Here is a 21,133-nt window from a genome sequence, read left to right as displayed (position 1 = left end):
GAGCTCTTTTAATATTATAAAACAATATTTCCAACTTACTAGACAGCTCTTTCGCTTGACAGTAGTGCTTTTAAAGGTTAGAAGAAAGGTAGAAATGTGAAATGTAAAAGTGAAATCATGGGTTAAATGTGCAAACACTAACGTTACAACATTAAAACTATATTGCCCATTATACAAAATGATACTGGAAGAGGTTAATCTTGAAATCTTTATATGGTACTTACTTTCTATATTTTGAAAATGCACATCACACTTGCAAGAATCTGCTTACAAGAAATTGCTGATCCCCCCCAATATTTGCCCAACAAACCGTTAAACTGACCTTGATGGATATACGGAAAAATTTGATTTATTAGCATGACCCCACCTAGAAAATTTTAATAAGAATTAAACTTTGAGCCAGACAGTATGAAGCACATGCAAACCTAAAAAAAAAAACCAAACAAACAAAAAAAAAACAAACAATTTTTTCAGAAGTTTACATTTCAAATATATATATATATTACATAAATAAACAGCTGGATTCACTGCAATATCAAACTCTGCAAAGTCAGCTCAGCTTAAAGAAAAAGCAAAACATGCAATAAAGAACATATGTCTTAACTACAACCAAAAGAAAAAAAGCAGGAATTTTTTATTAACCTCAAGACTGTGACCCTACCAAATCTCAAAAGTCTTCATACAGATTGAAGAACACTGAAACAGAACAAATGACATTTATCCCCATGCTTGTGTTTCCATTCTAGAAGTTCAAGACAGCTCAGCATCAATCGCAGTCATAACTGTGTGGATCCAAAGGTCCTGATCATCCACTGTGGTGTCCACTAGGTAAACTGTCAACCTGCGCTCCCAAGGCTCACCTTTGACCTCCGACACATCTTGCACACTGTCCACCACTGCGACCAGTGCACGATTCTCTACATGATTTCTGAATAACATCGAGGAATCCTCTGACCATTGGTGCTGTGTTACACCTGTGTGATCAGGAAAAGGAAACAAGTAGTATGTGTATACCACAGATTTCATATAAAACATGGACATGTCTACTACAACACCCCCCACGGCCTTTTGCAATTTGGCTTCCACTATATTGATTGGTAGTAGTGACTATGGATGGATGGGTTATCTCCGTCATACCTCTGATCTTTCAACTAACAAAACCTCCAAATAGAACTCAGTCAGCTGGTAAGTTGCTTCTGATTTTCCTAGAAGCAGGCTAAAACAGGCCTTTGCAATTGCGGCGCCCAAACTTTGGAACAGTCTGCCTCTTCATACTAAGATCTCTCCAACACTCGACATCTTTAAAACCTGTCTGAAAACACATCTTTTCTCACTAGCTTTTAATTTTGACTGAGTTTTTGTTTTGTTCTTGGTGTTTGTTCTACTTTTTACCTTTTTAAAATGTTCAGCACTTTGGTCAAACTGTTGTTTTTAAAATGTGCTTATAAATAAATTGATTGATTGGATACCGAGTTGGGCTGTCAAGTTAAGTCACATGCAACAAGATTTGCTTGTTGAACACTTCTTTGCAAGTGGCAAGCAGTCCCATGAAGGACATTCCAGGTTTCAGATGGTAGCTAACCCTCAAACAACAGAATTGTGCTATTCCAATGGTAGACATTATAATTGTACCTAGGGCTGTGCGATATGACCAAAATCTCATATCCCAATATAAGACATTTATCAACCCGACAACGATATATCTCACAAAAATTTTACATTTTCTGTAAATTCTGTGAATCACAGGCAACTACTTGTGTGAAGTCTTTTTCAGCTGGGCGTCGTGTACCTGGAGTCGAGTGTTGAAACTGCCACAATTTTCTTTGTATTTATTACACTGCGTGCTGCGGGGAAAAGCCTATTCTACGGTTTATTTTTTAGCACCTGATGGCTCTTTTTAGCTTCTCGTCCGTAAACACACTGCATACTATTTCACATGATGGTTTTATCGTCGTTGTTGCTTTTTTTTTTTTTTTTTCCCTCCCCCCTTTCTCGTCGTTGTTGCTAACGACAACACAAAAAAAAAACCCGTCGCTTGTCCGTCCGTAGTGTGGTTATATTAAATACAAGAGAAAGAGAGAACTTTAAGAAATTCTACAGTGACGATCAAAACGATGAAAAAAAAAATAAATAAAAAAAAAAAATTTATTGCCGTAAACAGTTTATTTTGCGACACCACGAAACAAACGATAGACGTTTTCATATTGATGTAACGATATATATCAGATGACAAACAGCCCTAACTGCAACTACCAATGGAAGAAATAAAATTCAACACCACACACGCACCCACCTCCACAAAATGGAGCACAAATCTCTTGTTTGGTCTGTACTTAGACAGTCATATTTGTTAGGTAATTACATTAGATTGCTGCAAAAACTATGAACATCACAAATACAGTGGAGCATTAATTGATGAGTCTTAAATTATATATATTTAAATGCATGTCAACCACTGAAGCTACATGAAGAGAATAACTCACCTGCCAGTTGTGCAGTCATAGCCTGGAAGGGCAGCTGTCTGAACTCCTCTATTAAGGGCCTGATGAGCGTACTGTGGACCAGCTCATGCTTACCGTAGTCCAGCTGGTAGACAGACACCAAGCCATTGGAAAGACTCCCCTTCACCTTCACACGGTGCCAACTAGATACAGGTAAGCATCAGTTAAGCCATTAACCCTGACACAATAGCAACTTATTGATTTTAAACTGTGAACCTTGGCACCACACAGCAGTGCTTTTGAAAGTTTTCCTCCTAAACCTATAAACCTTTTAAAGGAAGACTTCTTTAAGAATATCTTTTATAATTTTGTAGTCTCAAAAACATGCTACAAAGATAACAATGTGTTAGGGAAGGAGAGAGAATAAGTGAAGTAGTTGATTTGTTTTTGAAAAACTGACAGTCTTTTAGCAGCCATGTGTCAACTTACTTTTTGTCTATTTTGGCAGCATAGATGTGTCCTTTCTGGATGGTGGTGGTTGGGTTGGTCTTCCCTGTCTGGTTGTAATAAAGCATCATCTCCCCCATCAACACCACCAGCTTATGCAGGTCATGCCAAGCCTGCAGCATAAAGTAACCAGGGTGGCATGCCACTGGTACGAACACATCTATATTCTGACCAGGCTGAAAGAAGAGGACACGGAAAATGACTTCTTGGTACTCCAGCTTTTTTGGGTCTGGAACAACCCCAAACCCATATTCTTTACAAATTTAATTTGACCATAATCTGTAAACCAATGTGAGAAATTGCTTATACACACACACACATTACATACTTTGAACAGCAAATTTATGTTGAACTTTAAACTGGACCAATTCTATTCATTTTCAATGCTTCAATGTTACAGTTTTATTGTTGGACCGTAGTAGAGTAACTGCATGTTTCACCATGCAAAACAATCGTTTTATTTTAAACTAAGCCTTGATGAGCTTCAGTTTATTCTTTCTGAAACAAACCACTTTGGCTTCACCGTGCTCCCTTTTAAACCAACTTTTTTCAGATTGGCTTCCCCTGGGAACAAAAGCATTTAAAGGAGAGGTGGGGAGGAGTTTTGTGCTTAAAGCCAGGGCTGTGTGCTTGAGACTACTATTCTTGCAGCCATCTTTTACTCCCAATAGAAGGTTATCTCATCTTCACGCACCAAGGGGAGATCCAGCGGAGGTGGCAGCTGTAGTAGTTGCGTCTGAGTTTTGGTGGTAGTATCCCCGCCCCCTGCCATGTGATGTAGCTGGGGTGAAGCCTTCACAGTGGGATCTGTAGGATTCGAGACTGAGCTGCTGAGAGACGACTTCTCCATCACGGGAGTGAGACCTACAAGTTTAAACAGCACCCCATTCAAAAAAAAGCACTCAGTTTTTAACAATTAAATGCTACTCTTATATTAGAGATTATGTGCTTAAATAAAAAAAATAAAAAATAAAACTTTCAGATCAAATGTTGACTGCTGGTGGGAAGTATTTCAGACCCAGAATGTTTATGAAGTGCACCATTACCTGTATTCATGGTGCAACTGGTGATTGTGTTGTTGTTCTGTATTGTGAGCTTCTTCCACAACTCTGACTGGGCCAAGTGATGGTTGATGCTCTCGCCCAACTGCTGACCGTCAACGCCAATGAAAAGATACATATAGACAAGTCTGTCCTTTGTGTCCTGCTTTAATTTCAAGATCTGAAAATGAAAAGAATGGTTAAAAGAATACATGGACAAAATGTACAAATTGAGAGCTTAAATTTATCATGACTGCTTTACACAGTTGCACTTTGGAGTTAACTGATACTTAACTGCAAGTCTACTGATGAATCAAAATACAACAACCACAAGTCTAACACACTGTTAGAACCTACAAGACCTGTGATTTGCCCTGTGATGTACAGCACTAATACAGTGCCAGCAGATCCTATATTTTGTGCATTTTGAGTGAAAGAGCCAACACAAATCATATTCTCATTATCCATCACAAGTTCATCGTTAGTGTATCCTTAGACCAATGCCAGTAGATGCTGTTTATAGTTCTTCCACTAGCAATACTGGTTATGGTATGTCTCAACAGTCAAATCTTTCCCGTTTAGAGATACTTCATTCCATTTACCTGAAAATTTGTCAAAAATCACTCCGGTCTTTCACACTGGCCATTATTCCAGAATGCAATTACAAGTTACTGTGCTTCAAAGTGAAGATTTTATTATCAGCAGCATTTACCAAGTCTATTTTTTGATGTAGATATTACCTTCATTTTACAGGCTTCAGAGCCCATAACAGCCTCCTTCACCCACAGAATGGCCTCTTGGCTCCAGTCTCCCTCAGGAACAGGAAGGTCAGCTAGGCGACATTTAATAGCCTGGGGAAGACACAATTACAAACCTTTACATGTGTTACAAGACTCGTGAAGCCTGTCTGACCACTGATATCTCCATCACCTAGAACAAACACAAGTAACTAACCTGTGGTGGGATGATGATGAAGTCTTTCAAAAGAAGAGGGGGGATCTCCCGAAGATCAGTGAGTTCTAGTGTTGCTGGCACACCAAAGTCAATGAAGGAAATCTCCAGCACTCTGTTACCGTACATGCTGGTGATCTAAAAATAAAAGCAACAAAATTTAATTGGGTGCCAAATTAAAAAAACAAAACAAAAAACAGGAAGGAGAAGAAAAAAAAAAAAACTTATGTCATGATTTTTGACATCCTCAAAATATTTCTTTAAATTATTTTTAATTCTTCAAACAAATACATTGCCAATATTTGTTTCCTACCTCCACTCTGGCCCATTTTCCTTTGTAGCGAGCTAGACAGAACTTGCCAATGAAGGGCCTACACACCAGGAACTCAGATGTCATCTAGTAGGGGAAAAAAAAAAAAAAAAAAAAAAAAAATCACAGCAACAGTGTTAGAAAGCTTTGCCCATTCCACAGGTGAAACAGCAATTGCAAAGAACTCATATCTGAGAGAAGTACAAATAATGAATAAAACCCAGTAAATGACAGACAAGTGTCTGAAGTCTTTGGCAGGGATCAAATGCACCGTCACGGAGATAAAAGACAGGCACAAAAAAACAGAAGAAGTAGAAAGGAAGCCATTCGTGCTCAAAGGTCATCCTTAAGGAAAAACCTCCAACAAGAACATTTTTTAAAGACTAGATTTTTTTTGCATTCATTGTTCTTTGTATTTAAAATAAATGCATGCTTCTGAAAAGCAATTTAAACAGCCAATGTGAGGTACAACTGTACAAAAACCTCATTGTCCCTGAGGCCCAGTATGGGGAATGTATTTTTCCCTCCTTATCACTACACTCTCCCAGCTGTTTATACCTTCTCACAAAAACATGCCGAAAAATACAATCCTGCACACATAGTATGTGGAAATAGCCTTATTCCACTGTCTTCCACTCTTCCATGAATGTATGTACTATAAAGTGTTATATACCTGGGAAATGAAGTAGGCCTCTGTTTCTTCTAGTAACTTGCTCAGTCTTGCAGTTCCACGGGAAGGGAGCTGGCAGTACAAGGTGCCATCTTGACACACATTTGTGACAGACACATCCTGATAGGTAACATTTACCTACAGGCAACAGTATCATATTAGATTCATATTAGACAATGCTGGAAGAATTCATCAAAAACTTCTGTGATGCAGCAATGATGATAATGGTTAGAGTTTCACATTATTTCTGGCCATTTGATGAGCTAAAATGAGTGCATTATGCTTCAATAAATTAAACCCAGATTCATTTATTTATTTATTGAAGCATAATGAACTCATTTTAAAAAGCAGTTTTATCACTGCAAGACAAAAAAACCCAATAAAGATAATGAAAGTTTTGCTGCACTCAAGTTATTTGTGTACTCTTGCATTTTTAAATTAAGTAACACGTGTTTCTCAGGAAAAATGACAAGCAGCAAGCTCTGCCTGAGGGCTAACAAATCACTTTGCTCCCAGCTGAATCTAAAACTGCAGTTTCCAAACCACCCACACACGCAAACACACACCCCCTACTGTAACATAAGACACAAAGTATGGGTAACACAGCACCACTTAGTGGTTATGTTGAGTTTCTAAGAAAAATATGAAAAGGGGAGGGAAAATAATTACAAATCTAACTCTTCCCCACTAGAACTAACTGTCTGACCACATAAAAAAAATGAGGTCTATCCTCAATCATATGTAAACCTACAGACAGAGGGTTGTTCATGGTCTTGTCCTGTAGGGCCTTCAGGCAGGCGGAGTTGATGTTGAGGTCGTCATCCTGTGAAGTATCATAAAGTACTGCTGTAGGTACTTCACTCTCTTGGCATGGCTCTAATGTTTCCATCAGCAGGATCTTTCCAACTGCCACATTATCCATAACTGAGAGCACCAATGGATGGGAGCTGAATCCTTCTAGGCCTGACAGGAGGATAGTAAAGAAATAGAAAAAGATGAAGACAATGGCAAGAGCATCAGGGTAACAGTGACTCCTAAAAACATTTCCTTCTTTATCTAGAGATTGAGTTTGTTCTGTATACAACAGTTAAACAGAATTTCCTAATGTTCATACCTGCAAGCTGAACATTAGTGGCTTGAAAGGGCAGGGAAATAAAGTCCCTGTGTAGTTCCAGCAGATTTTTCATGTTAGTCTCTACAGAGAAGCCATAGTCCATGTAGTAAACCTGACAGACGAACAGAGAGGTTCTTTGGTTTCACATGTCTACGTATACACACACAAGTTAAATATTATAAGACTTTTGGAGACCTTTTAATACACAGTGTATTGTGATGGAACTTAAACATCAGTCTCACACATGTTGAGACTGAACTTACAATAAAAAAAAAGAAACAACAACAAAAAAAAAAAAACATACAAAGTATTAGAGCTGGGCAATAAAACGATAACGATATGTATTGCGAAATAAATTTTTCTCGATAGAAAAATTAAACTATTGCGATAGACCTCATCTCTCGCTTGCTCTCTTAAAAAAGGAAAAGAAAAGAAGAACAGCCAATCCAAATTAAGTAGCGCAGAGCTGAACCAATCACAGCCGCAGCGTCACGTCACGTGACTTGTTACGTACAGCACAAGTGCCAAGCCACGCATGTGTGGTTTGGGAAGCAGCCAGCCGCTGGTAACGGAGGAAAGTGTGTTTCGTAGTGATGTGTCGGTCGCGAACGAAATGGCTTGACGTGAACGACGCGAGCCGGCTCCTTATCGCGAGCCGTGGGGTTTTTTGTTTTTTTTTCCCTTCTTTCACCCTCTCTCTCTCGCACTTTTTTTCCCGCTTCACTCCGCACGCGAGCCTTGTGCTTTGCGCTGAGCAGAGGGGGGGGGGTGGTAGTTACAGTCGCAGTAGCACAGGAACAGAGCGGGAGGGAGAGAGAAAGAGAGCCAGGGACAACAACGTGACATTAGAAAGGTATAGTGATCATCCACAACTATTTTCAGTTGCAGATGATAAAGGATTCAGAAAGTTAAGAAAGCTATACAACAAGGAGAGATTGAAAATTTCCTTTTAGTTCTCACTTTATTTGATATTGACAAAAGTTAGTCAATTTTGTCTGTTCTTCTGTAAAACAAACTAAGATTTATTTTTAGAATTAACATTTTGTTTCTAAGTGGAATTGACAATTTAGTAGTCTGTTTTGTTTGTTCTATTTTGAAACTTAAACGCTTTAGCGGCTACCTTTTGTGTAGTTTGCAATATTTGCCTTTATTTATCTGAAAAATTCTCATGTTCCTTAAGTACATCTACCCTGTTGAACTTATTATGGGAAATAAATATTAAAATCAAGACAAGCTGCTGATTATTTCACATTTTACTTGTGAGCAACGGCACATTTAAATCTTACAAATTTAGTTATTTGGCTTATATCGTGATATATATCGTTATCGCCTGAAATGAAAAAAAAAACATATCGTGATATGAAAAAATCTTATATCGCCCAGCTCTACAAAGTATTAATTTCCATAATTTTCAAAAGTAAGAATGCACTCTTTCCAAGTAAGAGCGCACATAAAGTTGGTTTAGTTTAACATTAGAACCACAGAGGGGGTCATTTTAACCCCTTGGTATTTAAAAAAATCCTTTTACCTCTGTTAAAATCAAACCCCATCATCTCATATTCCTACACAGGGCTTATTCATCAAATACTGAATTTCTAGGTGTGCTGAATTTTAAACAAATATTTTGACATGAAGGCTGCTATAACATGAGTCAGAGCTAGACAGATGTTATAGATAAATAAATGTATATGTTATAGTATTTAGATAAAAAAAAAAAAAGAAAAATAATTACTGCCAAGGTGAGCATGGGATTCTGAACTAAAGCAGAGTGGATAAGAGGTGGGAGTGTGCGACCAAAGATGTGGAGCACTGGCCATTTTACTGACTGTACAGAGCAGCAAGGAAACCATAGCTGAACCCAACTGAGAGTGCACAGTATGGAGAACTAATCCGAGAGAAATACATTTTTTTGTTGCAGGAGAGGTCAAAATGACACTTCCTGGCAGTTCCAACAAGTTTGAAATCCTGGAAGTTAGTGTTAAGAACACAACAGAAGAATGCATGAATCTATGAATGCTTAGGGTCATAAGTGTGCTACAGCATATCACAGCTGTCTTAAGTGTGAGGGATGTGGTACAGTCCATTGCAGGGATAATACAGAGACAGAACCATAAATTCAAATTTCTTTGTATTGTGAGAAACTGGAGAAACCCATGCAAATGCAAATATTCCAGTGTGTCAAGGTTAAAACACTTTCAAAGCAAACTATGTTGAATATCTTAATTTGCGTAAGCATGCCACTTTCGTAAGCCACTTGTCCTTAAACTTGCATTTTTTTTAATTTTTTTTTTATTTACATAGACCACCAGCCACACTATCAAACTCATCAACTAATTCTTAAGAAAGGGAAACAGTAGTACCATTATATTTTAATCCACCAATATGTGGGATCATCTAGACTGAGAATGAAACAAAAAGAAGAGCTTTGAATGACCTTCAGTATGCCTGGAGAACTCTTCCTGAGCACCACTTAAAGAAATTCCAAGAAATAGAGTTCAGTCTGTGTTAAAGAGTAACATGTGGGCATACCAATATTGACTTTCAAGTCTGTTCCAACTTTATATGCTTTACTTCTATTCATGTTTCATAAATCACGGCCACCATCTCTGATTTTCCCAGTAAAATATAGAGAAATGAGACATGGATCAAGACTTTTGGACAGTTAAATGCTCTTACACTTATAAAAACTGCCTGATGGTTTAGCCAAATTAAAAAGCTTGGCTCTATCAATATAATTTACTGAGACGCATAAAGGGGATTAAAAAAAAACAACAACAACAAAAACAGTGACATTGTGTGTCAGAAACTCTCAGGGTGACTAAAATTGTAGAGGGTGCAACTAAATATTTTAAAGATAAACATTTAGGACTTTAAGGACTCGTAAACACACTAGCACAGAACTATGGTTAAAAATAAATTAATTAATTCAAGAAATTTACCTTGACCTTGTTGGGGCCTGTGACCTCTAAGACCTGTCCTCTGGCCATCTCAGCTCCATCCTCACCTCTGACGGCTACAAGCTGACCAACTATGGGATTAGACACAGGATGCTGAATGGAGCTTTGGCTGTAAAAGGATTGCATGGCATCCTCCATGGCTTCCTGGGCGTTGGAGTAGTTCTCACCTACATACCTGAAGAAAGAGAGATTTTTATCACTTCACATACATTCAATTTGTCGTAACTTACTGTGGGGGAAAGCATTTTTGTATTTTCAAATTAAATCCAAATAATGAAGGTTGCAAGACATGATTTTAGTCATAATAAATCCCAAACAAACAAGCAAACACACAGACAAAAAAAAGACATGGAAGACAAACTGAATTGATATTATGTAATAATTATAATAATTAGGGCTGGGCCATATTATACCGTTCACGGTAATACCGGTACAATGTTAGGCAACGATAAGAAAATGAAATATCGCGATAGAATATGGGTAAAACGCGCAGTGCCTTTGTTTTCATACGCACATGGCCGATTGTTGAGTGAAACGGATGAACCAGAATCGGTTTGTAGAAATGGTGCAACTTCAGTGATGTGGAACTGGTTTGGTGTTTGTCCGTCAGATACACAAAGCACATTTTTTTGTAGAACATACAAGCGGGCTGTCATTATTGCCGTATTTGTCGGACTAAGGTGCTCGTAAATCTGGCAGTAATCTGGGTCCTAAACTCCGTCGTCTTCAGGTCCCAAAGTCAACCGAACACACAGCATCACTGAGAGTTAAAAACTGTCTAAATTCTTTCATCTTTAATAAAACGATCAGCATTGCTGCTTTACCAGGTGTAACCAGGTGTTTAACATCCAGGCATCCATAAAAACAGAATTTATTACATTTAACAGAGTTAGAAGTTAGCAGGAAGCTAGCGGAAGTTAGCTCACTAGTTTCGCTAGTTACCTAAGCATGGTATAGCATGCTCTGACTGAGAGATTTCTGAAAAAATTCAAAGGTACAGCTCTGCTGTACCTTTGAATTTTTTCACTTCCAACATAAATGAAGACAGAAAACTAAACAGCAGTGACGTTTGTAGGGTTACTGAAGTTGGGCTAGGTGGTATATAATGATGTGCTACGTGATCGCTAGCGACACAGCTATGCTAGCATAACATAAACAGTGAAGCTGGAGGATGAACGCTAACACTTTTCCACTCGATAAAAGTTAATGTGAGGGTTCCTGGTGGTTAGGGACAAATGCAATCGCATGGCAGGATGCTGTAAACGGACCAAACTTCAGTCAGGAGAAAAACTGAGATAATCCATCCACAATACGAGGTTAGTCATTAATATACTGCAACAACATGGGAATAGAGCAGCTGTGATAGAATACAGCATTAATGAATCAATGGTACAAAAGTGGAGGAAGCAAGAAGAATGAGTTGAATAAAGTTTGATTTATCTGACTGCTTTGTTTCGCTTAATGTGCCTTATAATCCCGTGCACCTTATGGTCCGAAAAATACATATTTGGCTTTTTCATTTGGCACACTGCAGTTTAATGTTGCAAAGCACCTCTTTTTAACTTCAGTGGATATTATACATGGTTATGCTCAGGATATGTCAGCCCATTTCTACTGAAAATGCCTTTTGGTTTAACTTTCAGCAAGGAATTTGGATTTGCACTGTTAAATTTTTATATAGCTTTAATGCATATAAAAAAAAAAAACAAAACAAAACAAAAAAAAAAAACAGCTGCTTGTTTAAGTGAAAATAAATGGATGGGTTTTTGCGCTAGTAAAGTTGTGGAGTTGTATTTTGTATCGAATAAATTATATCGTCAGTTATCACAAATTTTCAAATATATATTGTGATAAATATTTTTGGCCATATCGCCCTGCTCTAATAATAATGGATTGCATTTATATAGCGCTTTTCGAGACCCTCAAAGCACTTTACAATTCCACTATTCATTCACTCTCACACACTGGTGGAGGCAAGCTACAGCTACAGTTGTAGCCACAGCTGCCCTGGGGAAGACTGACAGAAGCAAGGCTGCCATCAGCCCCTCTGGCCATCACCAGTAGGTAGTAGGTGAAGTGTCTTGCCCAAGGACACAACGACCAAGACAGACAGAGCTGGGGATCGAACCGGCAACCTTCCGGTTACAAGATGAGCTTCCCAACCCCCTGAACCACGGTATGTTTATACTTTACTATATCATATGTTTGTATGTCCTATACTGGCCATACATGCTGTCTGGTACATTGACTCAAACTTGTATTTACTGGATGAGAAGTTTCTTCTGCAGCATGGAATCCTTGATTAAAATTCATAAACTCATTTCACTACTGAACTGCCTGATTAAAAGTCTGACTTATGACTACCAGGAATATTTCACATTGAAAGATTTGAACAAAATTATTTTTCAAAGGTTTTACATTTTTGTCTTCCATTTTGTTGACTGAGTTTAAATTATTTTTTAGATTTAATAATGCATTAAGAAGAACAAAAATGTCTGCATTAATAAAGTCTGTCTCACCTTACAGTAACGGCATTGGTGGTCTTGACTTCAGTAACCAGCACTGATGGGTATTGCACTGAGGGAAGAACTAAAGAGGGAGGAACCACAGGACTCAGGACCTTCAGACCAGAAGGAAGAGGATGCCTTGTACCGTGCTGGTTTTCTCGACCGTCTGTGGGTTTTAGGTCTGCTCTGCTTGATTTGTAGAGGATGGCCTGATCACAGGAAAGAACGAAAACATAACCATTGTTAGAAAGCTGCAAACAATCACCATTTTCACTCCTACAGTTTCTGTGTTACCCATCAGAACACCTACTGCTGTTTAATTAGTTTATACGTCACCTACACTGCATCAACCTCTTACCTTCTTCTTGTCATGCGGCGAGGGGTACTCCACATTGCATATATCGAGCAAAAGAGACAAGTTGTCCAGCACATGCTCAGGGAATGGCACCTTGTATGTGTCCATAAAAAGTTTGGGCAAAGCACGGGCCCACAGACCCTGGCTGTATTTGGAAAGGAGCTCCTTTATTTTCTGACGAACATCAGCTGAGACAACAGCACACGGTTTTGATGGAGGACACGGTATAGAATCAGAAGTGGGACTGAATGTGACTTGTGTACAAGGACTTTCAGGTGTTGAGGGATATGAAGAAAAATCTGTGCTGGTAGTGCTTAAATTGTTGAGCGATGCTTGTGGAGTGCTGGTGGTGCTCTTTAAAGAAACAGGAGATTTCTTGGTAGGCAGAGGAGGGTACACCAGCCGGTCAGCTCGTTTGGTGGAAAGTTGCTCCACCTTTGGAAGAAGATAAATGAGATGCACACAAAAAAAAGAAAATCTTAAATTAAGCCATTAAGCATACAATCAAAGACAGCAACACACCTCCAACTGACCCCATCACTAACACCCTTCTCTGTCATTCTAACCCTCTCCATGACCTTCACTAAATCCAGGAATCTTACATGTACTCCCGCCTGGCAGCTATATTAAAATTCTTTGTCTAATAAATCCACTATACCTCATTTGCACACTTCCAAACCATCTCAACCTTGCCTCAAACTTTGTCTCATTTTTAATCTTGTCTATCCTGGTCATTCCCAGTGAATTCTGAGCATCTTAAACTCTGCTACCTCTCTCTCATTTTATACGTGTGTATTCTGTCTTGCTTCCAACTTATACCTCCATCTTTCCAGACTCTCCTTCACCTGCTCACTACTTTTACTACAGATTGCAATGTCATCTGTGAGCACCAAAGTCCAGGGAAACTCCTACCTGACCTCATCTGTCAACCTGCCCATCACCACTGCAAGCAAGGAGGAGCTCAGAGCTGATCCCTGATGTAATCCCATCCCCATCTTGAACCCATCTGTCACTCCCATTACACACCTCACCACCATTTCAGTGCCCGCATACATATCCTACACCACCTCACATGCTTCTCCTTGCCACTCCTGACTTCTTCATGCAGTACAATAGTTAGTTATTGCTTTCTCTTATCATATGCTTTCTCTAGATCCAGAGACACAGTGAAGCTCCTTCTAGTGCACTCTTCTGGCATGAAGCCATACTGCTGCTCATTGACTGCCACCTCTCTTAAGCTAGCTTCAACAACTCTGAGGCATAGCATAACTTTTTCCTTTCCTATAGGTCTGAAAACTAGTACTGGTAACGATTTCAACTGAAAATACTATTACTTTCTAAGAGGTTGTGTAAAAAAAAAAAAAAAAACTTGACTAAAAGTACTTTTTTTTAAAAAATAGGCATCACGATACCTCCACAACCACCCTTACTAATCCTTTTTTTGGCAAGTTTTCAAAATAATTGATTCTGAGACTGCAGAACTGAGTGTGAAATTGAAAACTATCACTAGGTTTACAACCTAACATAAAACAAGACATTAAAAAGAACAAAAAACTCAACTTACCATACACACGTGTGTCCACTTTACCATGTCTCTGAGCACCTGAGGATGGAGGTTCTGACTGAACATATCACAATAGAGTTCTGAGAGTTTTGACATCCACAGTCCACTGTAGTACCTCTCCAGGAGCTGACTTATTCGACTCTGCACCAGCTCCACGTCATACTCCCTATCCTGCATGGAGGGATTTGAACGATCATGTGTTGTATTGCCACCTATGGGTTAAAACTTTCTACTATACCATATTATCAAAACCATTTCTTAAACAGAAAGCATCTGATGTGACTTCAGTGATGAAATAGTTTAACTGAAATAGTATAAATATGGATTCTAAGTGCATTTATTTACTCAGAAGTATTAAGATTGTCCTGACCATCTAAAGAGCACTTAATATTCTAATATTGACAAAATTAACAGCAACAGACCGTACCTGGGATTGGCTGGGCATAGATACTCGCTGTAGGTTCACTTCTAAAAAAAAATGTTTGAAAAGATAGAAATTAAGTAAATACACTTTGATACAAGCCAGTCTCAAAAGCAGAGCACTGCTGTTTGTTGTTAATCTTTATACATATGGTGTATTAACTTATTAAATCAATCATTAGTACTAGAGCAAAACTTTGTTTCATTTCAGATCCTATGATTATTGTGACTAGAGCTGGGCGATATAAGATTTTTTCACATCACGATATGTTTTTTTCATTTCAGGCGATAACGATATATATCACGATATAAGCCAAGTAACTATATTTGTAAGATTTAAATGTGCCGTTGCTCACAAGTAAAATGTGAAATAATCTGCAGCTTGTTTTGATTTAAATATTTATTTCCCATAATAAGTTCAATAGGGTAGATGTACTTAAGGAACATGAGACTTCAGTTTCAGATAAATAAAGGCAAATATTGCAAACTACACAAAAGGTAGCCGCTAAAGTGTTTAAGTTTCAAAATAGAACAAACAAAACAGACTACTAAATTGTCAATTTCACTTAGAAACAAAATTTTAATTCTAAAAGTAAATCTTAGTTCATTTTACAGAAGAACAGACAAAATTGACTAACTTTTGTCAATATCAAATAAACTGAGAACTAAAAGGAAATTCTCAATCTCTCCTTGTTGTATAGCTTAGCTTTTCAAACAGTTTTAACAGTTACTTTAGTCTGACAAAAGCCGAATGATAATAATTAGCGCTTTCAGTCAGAGATTGAGCATACACCGCTTTAGTGTATTTCAGACTTGCTTTCGGCACAATTTACAGTTTAATTTACTCTGTTTTTGTCAGACTTGAAATAGCGAAATACCTTCACACTCACGGAACTTCTGTGGCCTTTCCGTTCGACAAGCTCTCCGGCATTGGAACAATCATCGGTTTCTTTTCGGTAACCTTCCGTCATGCTGTCGGTTGATTTTTCTCTAGTCGGCATCTCATTTCCTTCATTACCCAGGCAGCCCGGCTGCAAAAACAAATACACATGCGCCTTGGCACTTGTGCTGTCGTAACAAGTCACGTGACGTGACGCTGCGGCTGTGATTGGTTCGGCTCTGCGCTACTTAATTTGGATTGGCTGGGTTTTTTTTAGAGATGGCACGATACCACTTTTTTATGTCCGATACCGATACCGATATCATAAATTTGGATATCTGCCGATACCGATATGAATCCGATATTGTGTTTTTAATCAATAAAACTGTTTTTTAATATCTTGCTGCATTTTGTATAAGTTCATACTCAAGTTTAAATAAACAACAACACTAAAGCTATTCTGTTATACCTGTGTGTAAAAATACACTGCACCCAAAATATTTCATGGTTCAGCAACACTGATCAATCTAATAAACCTTACCTAACTTAAAACCTAACTTAAACCTGCTCCATCCTCCCTATTCTGGTATTTTAAAGAGTACTTAGCAAGAAATATTAAGCAACCTAACTAATAGGGTTGCAAACTCCCAGCAAAAAAAAAAAAAAAAAAAAAAAAGGGAACCACCCACCCTCCACCTCATGATGCTTAATCGATGTAATCAACTTTAATTTGATGCAGGGTGGAAAAAAAATGCACAGAAACAAATTATTTTTCAAGAATAATTAAATAGATTCAACATCTTTCTTCAACAGAATTGCAGAATTCACAGATGGTACCTTCCCAAAGGAAAAAGTACTATAGCTTACTAGGGTATATAGACTTAAGAGTTACTATATATAGTAATGGACTTCTATACATTTTACATCAGATTAAAACTTTGGGTGTAAGATTCAGATAATTATTTATTAAAAGCTACATATTTTAAATGAGAATAAGAAAGAAAAGTATGTCTTTGTGCCCCTTTTCCCTGTTCATTCCCTATCGCCCCCTGGCTGCACTTTGCTAGATCCGCCCCTGCACAGTTACCAGCCGTCAGCTACGTAGAAAAGGATCCTGGTGTAGAAAGTAATATTAAATAAATTCTAACAACAGCTTATCAAGCTTAAAGGTGCTGCTGTTGTTCAGCCGCTGGTTTCCTCTTTCTGGTGCAAAGTGGGCCAAAAACAAAGAAGAGAGACGGACTCCCGACAGAAAAGCCGATCAGCTGATCATTAAGCAGTTTCACGATTGAAGTAGCGGCAGGAAGGTGAGGAGAGAGAGGCAGTCGCTCCATATATCGGTTGTTAAGCTTAACGTGGGAATGCTTTACAAACATTCAGAGATGAACTTACACACTTGCTTTACTTCTCTCTGGGATAACTTCCTCGGAGATGAAATGCTGGTTTAGTAGCGAGGCTACTACAAACACAGCCGCTCTATCACATGACGCATACTGCTGCAACGTGCTACGGTTATGAGCCGAGTTACGCCGTGTTGCAAGTTTTGTGAGATGCTTTTTGATACTTAATGGATCAGATTACATTTTTATTTTTCGCGATATCCGATCCAGTAATTTAGGTCAGTATCGGACCGATACCGATACGTAATATCGGATCGGTCCATCTCTAGTTTTTTTGGGGTTTTTTTTTTTTTTTTTTTTTAGAGGACAAGGGAGATGAGGCCTATCGCAATAGTTTAATTTTTCTATCGAGAAAAAGTTATTTCGCAATACATATCGTTATCGTTCTATCGCCCAGCTCTAATTGTGACCATGCATTGTTCTGAGCACTATAGCTGATAAAAAGTCAAACACTTCAATATGGTGCTGGTTAAACTGTGCAGCTGAATACAAGAGTGATATATTGTGATGCTGCACAGCCAAATTCACTTTACTAACAAGCTTGGTACTGTTTGTACTTTTCTTTAGTAATACATTACCAAGCCTGACTTGAAAAGATCTAAAAATATGCCCAAAGAGCAGTTTAAAAGCAGATATATGTAAAAGCGCTATTTTTGTGTAACTCTTGTTATACTTGGATTCAACTTAGAAAGTTGTGCTATCAGAAGAAAAAAAAAGAAAAATCTCAAATACCTTTGGAGTTTTTGGAATTCATCAAGTTCTCCTCTTTCCTGTTAGCAACATAGATATCTTAAAGCACAATGTGATTTCATAACAATAAGCTGTCATTCAACAGTGATATTGTTTTTCATTCAATAGTAAGCTAAATAACTTAGCGTGGTGTCTCACTCAAATCTTTCTCAATTATTGCCAGGTCTCTCTTGGAAATGAGATTTTAAATCTCAATGAGATTTTTACCTGAATAAATAAAGGACTAATAATTCTTTTCTTGGTTTTGTCACATTTTCAAAGCCATCAAATCTGACTTTAATGCTGCTATAAGATTACTTGGCCCATGTTTTAGTTTAAACTAATATTATAACTGGAGTAAGGACGCAGAATTTTGCATTCATGTAGCTATGATTCTTAAAGGCTAGGGCTGTTCGATATAACGATATATATCGGATGACGATATAAAAATGTCTATCGTTTCATTTTACACTATCGTTTGTTTCGTGGTGTCGCAAAATAAACTGTTTACGGCAATATTTTTTTCATTATTTTGATGGTCACTGTAGTGGCTATATTAATTTCCTAAAGTTCTCTCTTTCTCTTATATTTAATATAACCACATTACAGATGGACAAGCGCTTGTTTACAACGACGGTAAAACCACCTCGTGTCCGCTTGTTTATTTTCCACATAAACCTTTCACAATAAAGCTCAAGATCCTGTTGAGACTTTTCAAAATAAACTGAATCACGTGAAAGATGCAGAGTATTTACGGATGAGAAGCAAAAAGAGCCGTCAGGTGCTAAAAATAAACCTTAGACTCAAACGTTAGAACAGGCTTTTCCCCGCAGCACGCTGTGTAATAAATACTCACAAAGAAAAGCGGCGGCCGTTACAACCTATGTCTAAAAATGTATCGTTTCATGCATCAGTTAAAACACTCGACTCCAGGTACATGACGCCCAGCTGGAAACACTTCACGCATAAGTCGAGCTGCCCGACATTCACAGAATTTACAGAAAATGTTACATTTTGTGATTTATATCGTTATCGGACAATAGATGTCTTAATATCGGGATATGAGATTTTGGTCATATCGCACAGCCCTATTAAAGGCTATACATTACTAAAATTACACAGTACATTTTTTTGAGGAGACCTTAAGCTGAATTTGCCCACAAGTGTATCTTCACCTGTTAGGTGTAACACATGCTGGTTTTAAAGTTGGTTGAAGAGCTGGTTGTCGGTGTTCAACTGGTGTGATGGAGCTTAAACCTTGGTCCAACTTCCTAGCATTTGGGAGGATTTGGGAAGGGTATGACAGAGTGTGACAAAGAATTTCTACAAAGCTGAAATTGCAGTTACATAAAGCTATTGTCTAACTATTGCTTATAATTCCTTAAATAAATAAATAAAGCAGATATTATTTACCTGTAGTCCCCTGAGGCACTGAAACCTCTATAGCCACCATAGGGCCAAGAACGGTTTTTTGGTGAATAACATTTACTATGAGCTGAAGGTTGGCGAAGTGAAGTCCTTGGCCTCACTAAAACCAAGGAAAGAAAAACAAACCATATAAATAATGACCAATGTTTCCCCACAGATACGGTGTATGAAAACCTGCCCAATCATTATGACATTAATCTTTTTTTTTTTTTCTCTGTCTAAGACAAGACCGTTATTAATTAGTTGTTCCAACTAAGAAACACCTACCATTGAGCATGTACGAGTTGGGAGGCTTGAATCTCATCTTGCAGTTCACAATCTGGGAGCGACCAGATTTCTTTGAGGTTTTCTGCCTGGCAACCAATTCAGCAATTCTGGCAGTCTCCTCATACATTGCAGCTAAGCATTGTAACTAAGGAAAAGATTAATAAAAATGTGTTTAATAAAAATTTCTAGCAGTTATAAGTCTCCCAGTTCTTTGATGTTTGATGAGGCAGTAGTGTAGGGGGAAAACATTTTTTAACAATACACTCACCTGACCCATGTGGTACTCAAGTTTCACAACGGAGGGAATGCTTCTAAGGTAGTCCTCGAGCTTTGAGAAGCCCAGCTTCTCCAGTGGGATGTTCTCTCCACACAGTGACCGGTACTCTGACTGAAGGTTGTCAATTGACACGCCGCCTTTGCTGGACTGGAGGACAGCCCGCAATATCTTCTTGACGAACTCAGCATCTGCCATCTTGGCAAACTGAGACTTGCACAGAACTGAGAAAAACAGAAAGCAAAACATGTTCTTTAAAAAAAAAAACATAGAACATTGTAACTCCAAAAAAGTGCGCTTAGACAGCACATTTATTTTCAAAGAGCTCTGATATATTTTACAGTTTGGATACTTTAAAAATCTACAAATCTTTGGTCCCTAAGTTAACATACCAACACGTTTGGGGCACACTTATTATGTCCGAAATTTATTTTTTTTTTACTCCACTCAGTTTCATGAATTTAGCCTGTAAAGAAGTCACAGGAGTGACCAAAGATTAGTTTCAGGTGTCGAAAACCTCACCAATAAGTTTGGTGTGTGAGATTTTGGTATACCACGTTGTATCATTGATGCAAAGAGCAAAATCTCAGTGCGTCATTACTGGACTCCTTTTTAATCCTCATGGAGAAAAATGGAGCAAAACGCGGGAGTTGGCTAACGGCTAACTGTTAGCACAAGGTAGCTCATTCGGAGGTCGGAAATAGTCCTTCATTTCGGCCCACAGTTGACATAAACCATAAACCAGCGAAAAAACATCTGTATTGCGCAATTAACATCAACTTAAATTTGGTAATTTTATCGACAGGGAGACGGTTAAACGTTAATAGTACCTGCACCTGTTTTGAGTCGATAACCAAACGCCTGGAAACTTTTCTCTCGCGAACTCAAAATCTCGTGCACGCCCACAACTCCCAGTAGTTAATTATCCTGAATAGCGCGATTTTGAACCGCCTCATATACGTTTAAACATTACATCCTTTTTTTTTATTTGTCTCGTAAACATTTAACTAGCTAACACATATTTTCTTACATCACACAAAAAAGGTTTAATCAATTTTTTTTGAAAAGCTGCTTTTAAGTGCTGTGGAAAATTTAAACTTTTATCGCAGAAAAAGACAATTTCACTATTCTCAATGCAAATGTTTCTTGTAAATTTAGTATTAGTATGCTGTTTTGCATCATTCATACAATTTACCGGTAATTTTGCATCTGGTATACATTATCCTTGATTAATTGTTCAAAGTATTAATCCAAATAACATCAACTCTAGGATTTCTGGTATCATTTTATTAATTCGTGTTTTGATTTTATTTTCAGCT

At 38.0% G+C, this 21,133-nt stretch overlaps 1 protein-coding gene across 1 annotated transcript; it reads right to left on the bottom strand.

Annotated features, from left to right (window-relative positions):
• Window positions 1-290: 290 nt before the first annotated feature.
• On the bottom strand, window positions 291-20,742 carry tdrd7a (tudor domain containing 7 a). Its single transcript, XM_039614090.1, has 22 exons — window positions 20,645-20,742; window positions 19,809-20,038; window positions 19,541-19,685; window positions 19,259-19,373; window positions 19,021-19,116; window positions 17,849-17,886; window positions 14,844-14,884; window positions 14,417-14,587; window positions 12,856-13,287; window positions 12,510-12,706; window positions 9,973-10,165; window positions 7,034-7,145; window positions 6,671-6,882; window positions 5,923-6,057; window positions 5,253-5,336; window positions 4,943-5,077; window positions 4,729-4,839; window positions 3,995-4,169; window positions 3,643-3,812; window positions 2,931-3,124; window positions 2,484-2,644; window positions 291-974 (listed from the first exon to the last, which is right to left on the bottom strand). The coding sequence occupies exons 2-22, from the start codon at window positions 20,010-20,012 to the stop codon at window positions 751-753; spliced, it is 3,345 nt and encodes a 1,114-aa protein (XP_039470024.1). The 5' UTR covers window positions 20,013-20,038; window positions 20,645-20,742; the 3' UTR covers window positions 291-750.
• Window positions 20,743-21,133: the final 391 nt, after the last annotated feature.

The sequence above is a fragment of the Oreochromis aureus genome, linkage group 6 (genome assembly GCF_013358895.1).
Source record: "Oreochromis aureus strain Israel breed Guangdong linkage group 6, ZZ_aureus, whole genome shotgun sequence".
In the NCBI taxonomy this organism is placed as follows: domain Eukaryota; kingdom Metazoa; phylum Chordata; class Actinopteri; order Cichliformes; family Cichlidae; genus Oreochromis; species Oreochromis aureus.
The sequence above is the reverse complement of the archived record's forward strand: the minus strand, read 5'-3'. Positions and strand labels throughout refer to the sequence as shown.